Source organism: Lineus longissimus, chromosome 19 (assembly GCF_910592395.1).
Source record: "Lineus longissimus chromosome 19, tnLinLong1.2, whole genome shotgun sequence".
NCBI classification, from domain to species: domain Eukaryota; kingdom Metazoa; phylum Nemertea; class Pilidiophora; order Heteronemertea; family Lineidae; genus Lineus; species Lineus longissimus.
The window spans coordinates 3128744-3140422 of record NC_088326.1 but is presented as its reverse complement, the minus strand read 5'-3'; the positions used below and the strand labels follow the sequence as shown (position 1 = coordinate 3140422).

Here is an 11679-nt window from a genome sequence, read left to right as displayed (position 1 = left end):
TAAGGACACTAGTTTTTGTCCCAAATTGGTTGTTTCCATTCAATTTGACCTCTCTAATCAGGGCACCTCTGTATTAAAGACAGCACTTGTCAGTCTCGAGGTGTCCTTGATATAGAGGTTCTACTGCATATGCATAAAAAACAGCTGTCAGCGAGTATACGTTTATAGGAAGAAGCTAAGGGAAACTCAATAGACATATGTATGTCGATAACCAGAAATTGTCGCATCATTTGGAACGAAGATGAGCACGGAGTTTACATTGACAGGTAAATACAGTACCAATTTTTCACGACTCTAGGCTGTATCTGAATAATCATCCCAAGCCCAATTAGAATGCACATGGTCGTCTGATGGCATATAAAATGATGGACTAACGGTGGGTTGAAAACGCCAAATTGTCTGATAGTCATGATGGTCCTTTGCACGGAGTTGCCATGGCCCGAATGAATGAAACAGACTTTGGCGTGGGGATGACTGACCTCATTGTTCCTGGCAGGAAACCAGTAACTCCGAGATCAGTCTCGGCTCGTCAACCAGGCAATGGCAACCAGACCAGAGAGTGGAAACTCAGAAATAAAGCCTACGGAAGAACGGAGCACACCGGCCATTCTTATGTGGGAAATGTTCCCTTTAAATCCCGTAGCACACTAGCCGCCAACTTCGGCGTTCACTGGCGTTTTTTGCAAGAGCCCTGAACGCCTGAAAAATCCCTAGTCTGCTACGAACGGCGTCGGCGAACGCGACTTGCCGCGACTTGCCGCAACTAAACGCCAAATATCTAACATGTTTGATTTTTGACGCTTGTCGCCGCGTTTGAACGCAAGAAGAAGCCAGGTGTGCTACGGATTGCCGACTGAATTGGCGTCGGCGGCGAGGCTATGGCCAATCAGTATGCGTCTCGATGTCACATGATTTCAAAATGGCAGCCTAAAGTTGCGGAAAAGACGCTACTGGACGCCGATTCTGGGCAGGTGTGCTCTGACCGGGATCCACTGGCCGCCAACTTCGGCGTCGAGAGGCGTCAGCTGAACGCTTCTTGTCGGCAAAGTTGGCGGCTAGTGTGCTACGGGCTTAAGGATTGGCCAGTCGTGCTTGCCCTGGTCTGAAACTGACCAAACCACGATCAGGAATGGAACTTACAATGGTAACAATGGCCTATCCTGAATGGGCTTAGAGTGGTTGAGTTATGTTAGTTAGACACTTGTATAATAGAATGAGTATGTAGGATATTTAGAAGATATAGCTAGCGCACACAAGACAACCTTCGAGAGAGGACTAGAACTATCGCTTGTAGAGAAGCCAGGAATACCGCGTTTAACAGCGTTTAACTACTGAATGGAGAGATTCAGGTCCTTCATATAAATTTTCACAGAATATGAATAGGCCCTGAAACTGATTAAGGAGTAGTTACACACGTCTAACCCTTAAACGCCCTTTATGAATTCTGCCCTATATATATATATACGCCCGCCGCCCGCCATTCTTACACTTACTACAGGTCTGTTACGTTTTCAGATTCGAAAGATTCGCCATTGAAGAAAACAGCAATGGCGGACAGAGAGAAAACAGCGCATTTGGCGGAGAGAGACAAAGCAGCAGTACCAGTCGACAGAGAAAAAACAGTGCTTTCGGTGGACATAGAGAAAACAGCGCTGTCTTCAGACGGCTCACCGGACAACGGGAAAAAGAAGGCCGCTGTCTCCGGTTTCACGTTGTGGGACGTCCTGTTGGTCACCTGCTTCTATCTAAACAGTTTCGCGGCTGCAACCACTTTTTCTGTGCTGATACCGTTTTTCCCAAAAGAGGTAAAGTTACATGAAACAAATCCTATTAGCTGAATGACTTTCTTCTCCGTTACACGTCTTCAGATTTTCTGTGTATATACATGTACAAAATGTAGGTACAGCAGGTACAGCAGTTGGTGGGAATCAGAACTAGTACATAAAATATGTCAACTACATGCACACCAGCGGGTAATCTTAAGTGTACATGTACATGTATTACGGAATTGTTACTGGGATGGGCGCTACCGGTACTTCGTTTGTTTGCATTGGTGGTCGGTTCCATGCAATGGACACACGCGACTGCCGTGGCCGTCAAAGAGAAAACGTGCCGTTTTTGGCAGATCGCATATGACAAGCTGAGTCCACACGCATTAACGCATACACCGCGTTAACATTCAGCGTTTGAGAAATCGATACACGCACTAACTGTATACAGATAACGCGCGAATATGCATACATACGGTATGCATTATGACTGACTATTGGCGTCGCCAGCTTGCGTCAGAAAAAGGAACTAGAGTTAGTTGGACCAACAATAAATATACGTGAACGAACGGCGTACCCCATTAAAGCATAGTTCAGTCTTATTTCAGGCTGTATCAAAGGGAGTCAGTGTCACTGTCGTTGGAATTATCATCGGTATCTTCGACATACTGATCTTCATCGCTTCGCCAGTAATCGGAATTTTGGTAATTCTATTGCTATTTAATCTTTTATCTGTGCTTAACACGATGACTGCCGACTACGAGTTATCTCGTAGAAGTAGGTCAGTCGTTTTTGCCGACTACGAGTTATCTCGTGGAGAGCCTACAGATTTCAGTGTGATATAAATTAGTCTGGCAATGGTGAATGCATGCTATAATCATTGCCGGTAGCACAGTAGGACTCAATATGCATAAAACATACACTACCAGGTCTTACTCTTCTCTACTGGAGGTAATAATGCTCTCTATCAAATCCCGCTCGTAGCTGGCACCACAGGATGAAGCATTTCTTTGGATTGGCCAACTACGAGTATACTCGTAGTAAGTCACATTGTTACGTAAATACCCTTGCAGTCAACGCGTGCATGTGGTATTATTTATACCAACATGATATGCCTAAATATTCATAAAATAACCCCAATCATAATACTATCATGGCTCATATTGCATAAATTAGATATTTGTAGTCACTCGTAGTTGGCAAAATGGAAGGAGGCATTGTACGACTCGTAGTTGGCAAACCCCATGAGGTGCTCATCGTAGTGCCAACTACGAGTGTTTTAAAAGTGATTTAATTACCTCCGGAGGTGGTGAGTAAGCCCTAGTATACGTTTTTTGCACTGCTTGTACATTGCCCAATTACTGTACAAAAGCTCGTAGGTTGGCATATGGGATGGGCCAACAATTTTGGGTCGGCAGTCAACTAAAAACAAAAGTTTCGTGCTAAAGGTACAGCAAATTTGGCATGAGATATGTTGTATTTTTCTCCCAACCGTGACTCAATTCTCCACACAAAAACATAGAAAATCACTCAACTCCAATAGATTTTTCATTTGAAGAGAAAGAAGCGTAAGCGTGCCTGCAATTCACAAGCCATGTTCAAAACAGCCAAGCAGCATTGGCAAATATCACCATTAATGAGATAAATCAAAAGATTTGTTGTAATGTAGGGATGACGCATAGCGGCCACCTGGGGTATTCGCCCCCTGGCCACTTTATAAATCCCACGCCCAAGTTGAACCATTGCCTGTTCCATGCCCGACAACAGAAATAGTGTCTCGAGATATGACATCCGACCAGCACCAAATTCTAGCAGCAGCTGCGAAATTATTCCAACGCTGACTAATGGCTTTTTAGACTTTTTCGTTTTCATTCTTCAAATTTCAGGTGGGTAAATTTACACCAAAATGGTTTTATATCGGAGGGTGTTTTACCATTGGTATCTGCGCGATGGCTTACGGGTAAGCATGTCAGTTGGCCGGCTATCACCAGCGAATACATCGAGTCTGATCAAGACGTGTGCGTGTGCACGTGTGTGTGTTGGGGGGGGGGGGGGGGGATTTCACCTTAAGGGCTACACTTCGTTAAAAATTTGAAGTTTGAAATTGAATTTGAAAATTGTGGTAATACGTACTGAATATGAGTTTTGACAATACCGTTGTGTAGACCGATAAATACTCAGACTCGTCTCAGCAAATTTGTGTGTAACTGCATTTCAATGTCCTGAGCCATCAGATACGCACAGTGTACCCATTTAAGCAATTTTCTTGATTCTACTCGTGGATTTGACTTTTGGCTGACTTATTTGTTTTCAAGGTTACTTGACATTGTTCCAGCCGGATCTGCCTTTATCGCCTCTGCTTTTGTTTTGCGAATGGTCGAGGCACTCGGGACATCCGCAGAATGGACATCAGGGGATACGATACTTACGCAAAAATTTCCGACAAAAATCGCCACTCTCACTGTAAGTTAAAAATTTCAAATTTCAAAATTTTTATTTTTTATTTATTTATTTATTTTATTTTATTTTAATTTATTAAAACCTCAAGTTAAGGAGAATCAAATATTTTACAAGTTTAAAACTACATGTACAACCTAACTAGTTGAATCAAATATTTTACAAATTACAAATTGCAAATTGCAAATTTTACAAATTGCAAATTGCAAATTGCAAACTACAAATTACAAATTACAAGTTACAAATTGCTTTATTCGGCGGGTAAAATATTTCACTTTTTTTTTAGAAAGAATCGTACCAAATTAGAAACGAAGTGAAGAAAGAGTAACAACTCTTTTGAACGTCTATTGCATTTATCTTAAAAAAGCTTAAGAGTATCATTAATCTTATCCTTTTTATTTTACTGACATCATGGATTTATTCGTTCCAGGGTATGATGGGGACAACAATGGGTATAGGAAATTTGGTTGGACCTGCACTAGGGGGCGCTTTATATCAGGTAGGAATTGGTGTGGCGGGAGGGGATCAGGGACTTGTCGTTTAAACAAGTTTTGCCACCAACAATGGCGTTTACTTGACTTGGCGTTGAGTCTAATGAGCTATAACGCCAAGTTAAGGTAACGCCAGCGTTAGTGACAAAACTTGTTCTGAACAATCAGGCCAAGGTATTTTCGTATGTCCCACTTAATCTCTCTTTACTTAGGCCTAAACTGGCCGATCTCTGGTTCAGCGAGGTCACCATGATATTGCCCAGTCTCAGTGCTTTGTTTGAGACCTTACCAGAATCACCTCGTTCCTAGGGTAAATTAAGTGCATAAGCGAGTCAATCTTATGATAGAGGGTTTTCTTGGTGACGGGACTGATGCACGTGATCCCCTGAACCCGAACAATACACACTGAAGAGCACACGGGTTCCAGGACCGGTTGTTCAAAACACTAAGCGTTATCCCTAACGCTGGTGTTACCTTAATTTGGTGTTGAGTCTAAGGGCTTAACTGAAGGAGATAACGCCAAGCTAAGGTTACGCTAGTGACAATTGTTTTGAACATGCCCTGGTCGTCAAGGCGGGCCAACCCGTGGGATGGTTCGAATCGGCGCGGGATCGAGGCTACCCTTCTCTGATGTGGTCATATTGTTTACTTCCAGGCGGGGGGTTTCCGGCTACCATTCTTCGTGACAGGAGGATTCGTGTTACTTCTCTGGCCCTTTTCTGTAATTTTATTGACAGCGTTTCAAGAACAAACAGGTACAGAATAATAGAGAGGCTCAGATTTTGATCTTAGGACGAGAATAAGAACGTTGTGATTTTTCCCGGTTTTTTTTCCAGTCCAGTTGATTGTTTTGTATCATTATTTTAAGGTATAAGCCTACCATATATCAAAGAGACAACTGGGGCGTGGGATTTACTAGTACCTGGCCAGGAGGCTACTGTTTCTGCTCAGTGCCACCATGTGCCAGCACCTGTAGTATCAGACTAACGCTGATCTCTTACGATCTTCAGCAGTGTTACGAGGCAGTTTTTGACATGCCTTGTGAAGTTCAAAGAGTTTTCATTTATCCAGTTTGGAGAAGTTGCGGTTCTGCTCGAAGCCGTTTTTGTACAAAAACTCAACATATCTCATGTCCAAGTTGTACCTTTAAGGCAAACATTGCATTCTGACCACAGGTAACGTGATATCTCAGTGTTGCCGAAATAGCACATTGTTCACGTTCTCCAGCCTCGTTCCAAGCCATTGCGCCTCCGCCAATCCCTGACCCAAGGTTGGATTGTAGCAACGTTTTCAACGTTGACCGGAGCGATCGACCACCTAAATATCACGAGATCTCGCAGCTCCCCAGGGAGGCGGGAGGCTTTACCAGGCTGCTCGTTCTCGCTTGCATCAACATCTGAACCTGTCTTGCACTGGCATTCTACCGTGTCCCTTACCCGGAAACAGCAGAATGCCAATGCCAGACAGCAGTGCATATCCAACATGACCGCACCGGGACTTACGACAAAAGTGTGTGGAAATAAAACGATCTTGACCCTCATCATTGTATTGACACTGCTCAGCTTCCAGACAGCGCGTCAAAAAATGGGCGGGGGCTTCAGAATTCTGAAAAATAGTTCACCAATTCTGATATAGATTCTTTGATGACCCGTCAACAAATTTATAACGTATTCCATCCATGGATCTATGATGGGGATTATCCATCATATGGATGGAACGCTGATGAATTATTCTCGTCATAGATTCATGCGTGGACTATTTTGCCTGTGTGGTAAACCCTTTCTTTTCAAGGTGCGATTGCAGCTCCGGAAAACCGCGATGCAAAAACGGATACGTCATTTACGATTTGGAGGTTAATACTACATTATCGAATCTTCATCGCAATCTTATCTCCGATTACCGGATTTTTATGTTTATGCGTAATGTTGCCAGTTCTCACAGCTCATCTGGAACCGGTGAGTTAATGTGACTGCCTTAAAGGATGCCTTTGGTGAATGTGCGCGTTTAAACTTTGCTCTGCACCCCAAAATCGTCATTTAGATTGTACCAACAATGATTTACTCATAAAACGGAGTGGAAAAAACTACTGAATTAGTAGGCCAGAGACCTCTATTAGCCAGCGTGTACATTCTGTGTACATTTTGATGAACATAGCTTGGTGAAAAAAGTACACCAAGGGTGTTTTAATTCCCACCAAATTTTATATGTGTTATGAAGAGGCTTTTATCGAAATAATAGTAAAAATTCAAAACATTCCAATACCGACTGCCTGAGAAAAATTGATTTTTGTACAGGATTGCCATCAAATCGTCACTCGCGGACTGATATGGGCCTATTAGAATACAAGTTCTAAACTGGCCACTGACACAATATTTCCTTAAATTAATTATCAAAAAGTATATCCCTGTTATGGCCTGGCTCTGTAGATTAAGAATCCACCAAAGATTGAAGAATAAATCCACTTTCACCCATCACAGTCATGTATTTAACACAGCTTCACAGTTCAGTACGGACTACATGTGTCAGTGCCACACTTCCGCCTGTGGATGAATACATGTCTCTGCCCAGTAATACATGTTTATTTGTTTTCCTCAATGATTAGAGTATTTCACTTGATTTCAGTTCGGGCTGACCACTGGCGTGCTGGGTCTATTTTTCATCATCACCCCAGGAGTTTATGGCCTCGGCTCACCATTGGTTGGGCTCGTGATCGATAAATGGGTAGGTCACCTCTTAATCTTCTCAAAGCCCCATTATATCCTCAGATGGCCTCGATCGGCACGCAAGGCAAAGACTGTGCTCCCGAATGACTCGGGAAAGGTTACGTACATGGTTATCAATGAACTCCAATTTTCACAAGAAAGGCACTTAGTTATCTTCTTAAACTAGCGTCTTCATTTTTAATTTTTTGGACCGCCCTGTATGCACATTCAACCACATGTTCATGTAATCACCGGTATCGTATTTCGTAATTTCAGCACTGTGGCGAATATTTGACAATCGTTGGAGATTTGTTAATGATGGTTGGGTATCTTCTTATTGGTCCGTTCCCCCTATTTCACATACGGTACGTTATGCAGCGAGTCCCAAACATGTTTTCAGAGAAATAATTCTTCGCTGTTGATGTCGGTCAATTGATACCAGTGAGCCGCGAAGCGTGCACCACTCCGATACACGGCTTTGTTCAACCTACTGCGAGGCTTTAATACAAATTAGTCTGTCGACTTGGAAGCAAAAGGAGAGGGAGGCGAATGAAATTCACGCAGTGATGCGTTTTTGCGCGCCTACGATATCTCAGAAAGCTTTCATTCCGTTTTTTGCCCCTTTACGCTCAGTTAAAAGAATTCAGGCTTGGCCCAATACACAGTCTACTGTCTTTAAACAAGGCCTACTCGCACCCGCATTTCCCTTGTTTTACTATCTTAAAAGAGGGTTTTCAGGACTATAATCTTGATGACATCGAGCCCCGTGAAACAGCTTTTATGGAGGTTTAAAGGCCAAAGTAAACGCTATGTTTTCGTCGTATTCCCCATGAAGTTTTTAAAACGAACTGGGTTCAATGGTGGCGTATGTTGTTAAACTTCAGTCCGATACTATACTGCACTTCATACAAATGATATTCCGGTCACCAGAAATTAACATCATTTCCAAGTTCGTCTGAGTCCTGAAGGTTTTCTTCACTTTCAGCCAATCGCTATGGCTGACGGTGGTGTCATTGGTTATACTGGGTATTGGTGCCACCCTCCTGCTCATCCCAATCTTGCCGCAGATGGTAGCGGACGCAAGGTAGGTCAATCGTTTCTTTTGGCTATAATGAACATGGTGGACTCTAGCCTATGTGAGTTTGCTAAACGTTGACGCTGGAGTCATTGGCTTGCGACACTTCACTGAAAGCGTTATTATGCGAAGATTCAATTGGTTGTCTTCATTATAAATAATGTGTGCCGGTGTAACATCTGTGGTTGTTTCCCATGTGTCAGTGTTTCCAAACAATAGGCAGCTAGAGAGACCATGACTTTTCAATAGGGGGGATACACAGAAAACTTGTCAATCTATTTTTGAGCGTTCCCAAACAATGAAGGGAAACACTCAAAAACAGAAACACTCAAAAACATTACACCGGTGTTATGTTTTTGGGTCGTTCCGTTTCGGAGTGTTTCCCCTCGTTGTTTGGGAACGCTGGAAGATAGATAAACACGTTTTTTGGTGTTCCCGTCACAGTGTGCCTATAGCTGGCTCTAGTTTAGGAAACACTACTGAAATACGGGCAACAACCACTGTTATTCAGCGGCCATTAACGCTTTTGATGTAGTTTTCTATCTGGTTCTGGTAGTGGAGGTCTTGCACAGCATATCACCCGAGGTCATTAAATTTTCAGGTGACTTAGGTCGTTATCTCTTTTTTTCAGGAAAATTGGTTTTCCCGATAATACACAGACCTACGGTATAATCGCAGCACTGAACGTTTCCGGAATTTCCTTAGGGTAAGAGATATGGGTTGAGGCGTTTGTCCGTGTTTGCTTGAAACAGCATGTATTTGTGCGGAGGGAGAGGGTATCCCCGACCCACCTTTCTGATGAAGATCAAACGATTAGGGACCGGCTGAGCTGATGGCCAAATCCTGGATTGCACCAGCTGTGGGCGGTGGTCCTTTGACAGAGGCGTTCGGGGACCATGAGGTCGCGAGTCCTAGATTGTGCCGAGGTCGTGGGTCACTCCTGGATAGCGCCAGTTGTGGGCAGCGGCCTTCTGAGAGAGACGGTCGGGGACCATGAGGCCGTGACTCCTGGATTGCGCCAATTTTGGGCGGTGGCCTTTTGACAGAGGCGGTCGGTGTGGGTTTTTCCTCATGCTTGTTGTTATATTTTTCAGTTGTGGTATGGGGCCAATTGTTGGTGGCGCTTTAACAGAGGCGGTTGGCTTTTCCTGGGCAACTTCCATCACTGTGATACCACTTTTTATACTGGTAGGTACCGTTGGACAAGAAGGGCGTGGTAGTTATTTGGTCGGAGATTAATACCCCTATGTATGGCCACTATAGGCACCGCCACAATACAATGCGCTTAGACTATAGGGCCGTTTAGACGACGCGAAAAAATCCGGATGCGTCCCGAATCCGGATTAATTTTTCGTCGTGTAAACGCAAAAAGATCCGGATCAATGTGGTTGCATCCGGACTAAAAAGGTACCATCGCCTTGGGTGGTTTTAATCCGGATTCATCCAGATTCGATCCGAATGCGGTCTTTTCGCCTGTCGTCTAAACGGCCCTATTGTAAAGGTCATAGCGCATGGCCAATTCAAGCAGTGTGGGACCGCCTCATTACATTATTATTACTGCGCCAGAGTATGGTGCTGCAGGTATGTAAGTTCAGGCGACTATTTCCTAAAGCGTATTGATCATGTTAGTGCAATATAATGTCATGATACCAGTATTTTGGTATTTACAGGTGATACTCAATCTTATAAGCTTCGTCCTAAGCAGACGGAAAAGTCGTCCCAAATTGGAGAATGAGACTTCAACTTCGTCTAAAAGCGGACAGATTCAATCGAGTCGCATCGGAAAAGAAACCGACAAACTGATAAGAAAATAGCAATAAGAAATAGCGAGCCAAACATATCGATATATTTCAGTGTTCCCTAACAACTGATTGACTTGGCGGAAGAAGCCGAGACATCTATCACATCCAGTGGGGGGAGGGGGGGGGGGGGAAGTGCGAATCATCATGTTTTCTAGCGTTACTCAGTTGCACAATATGGGGACTCGCTACGATCACAGTCTCATAGAACAGCAGGGCATGATTTACTGAAATTACTTGGTGGACTAAACCATACTTTCACGTCACCCTAAATTATTGCATCATGATTAGAGATTCTCTATCAGACTCCCCCTCTCCCTGTTAGGATTTCTATTCCTCTGATGGAGAAAATTGTAAAATATTTCGTTTTGACTTGCATCGTTGTGGAGCAGATTCCTAAGGAGTCATTCCTTCTTATTTAAATGATAATGAGGCAGTTGTCCACTTTTGAAAAACGCCTCCAACTCTTTCATGTAACCCAGAAAGCGGTCTGCAAGATCCTCCTCACGCCAGTCAGACGTCACGCTGTAGTCGTCCAACAGATACAGGAACACAGTCTTGTAAATGTAGGAGTTGAACTCCCTGAATTGCGGGTGGAAGTAACGGATAAACTTCACCAGGTGATACATCTTCTTCGTGCTCTTCCATCCATCATTTGGAACTAGAGGAGAAATCCTATCGCGCTCTGCAGTACTGAAGCTCTACCGCCATCCGAGTGTATTCGGGTCAAGGCGTCTCTTCGTAGTCAGGTCGTGCTGGTCACCCACGAGAGGATGCCGCTTACTTACAAGTTGCCTTCCGCCAATCTCAGTGAAACAGGGGACAAACAATCCATATCAAAGGAGTCTTCATCCTCGTTTCCTGTGCGGTACTTCACCGTCAGTTTAATGGCAGGACCCGCTTGTCAAGATTTGTGCCCGATTTGTTCAACACCATCACTTTCCATTAGGGAACTGTCGAAGCTAAGGATTTTCTGGACTTTTCCAAAGAGAAAAGCGTGGACTTCGAGAGGGCTTAGGCAAAAGTAATCGGTGCCTTTCTCTGTCACCAAGACGCCTAATTTCTTCGTCTCATTGGACGGATTCTTCAACCGCAGTCTCCAGTACCCCTCTCCCTGGTGATCCAGGTCCGTGTTCCCATCGCTCAGGAAGGGCGTAAATATTGATGACTGAAAAAGCGCATCTACATATTTCATATATAAATAATAACTGTTTGCTGTGGCTGCAGTAGTCGTAGTGACATTCTGCGGCTACGATCAGTCCTTCGCTCGAATCTCGGCCCGTTGGCCTTGTCATGGGCACGTTGCTATGGCACGTTTTTGTAGCAAAATTTGATTTTTCACAGCATTCGTTCGATTATTTACAACATTCGTTCGATTTGTCACAA

At 43.8% G+C, this 11679-nt stretch overlaps 1 protein-coding gene across 1 annotated transcript; it reads left to right on the top strand.

Annotated features, from left to right (window-relative positions):
• The first annotated feature begins 255 nt into the window (after window positions 1-255).
• LOC135503251 (MFS-type transporter SLC18B1-like) lies at window positions 256-10389 on the top strand. Its single transcript, XM_064796734.1, has 14 exons — window positions 256-266; window positions 1516-1805; window positions 2378-2473; window positions 3656-3729; window positions 4085-4232; window positions 4657-4725; window positions 5373-5472; window positions 6509-6672; window positions 7340-7438; window positions 7696-7784; window positions 8405-8503; window positions 9126-9200; window positions 9589-9682; window positions 10165-10389. The coding sequence occupies exons 2-14, from the start codon at window positions 1548-1550 to the stop codon at window positions 10306-10308; spliced, it is 1509 nt and encodes a 502-aa protein (XP_064652804.1). The 5' UTR covers window positions 256-266; window positions 1516-1547; the 3' UTR covers window positions 10309-10389.
• Window positions 10390-11679: the final 1290 nt, after the last annotated feature.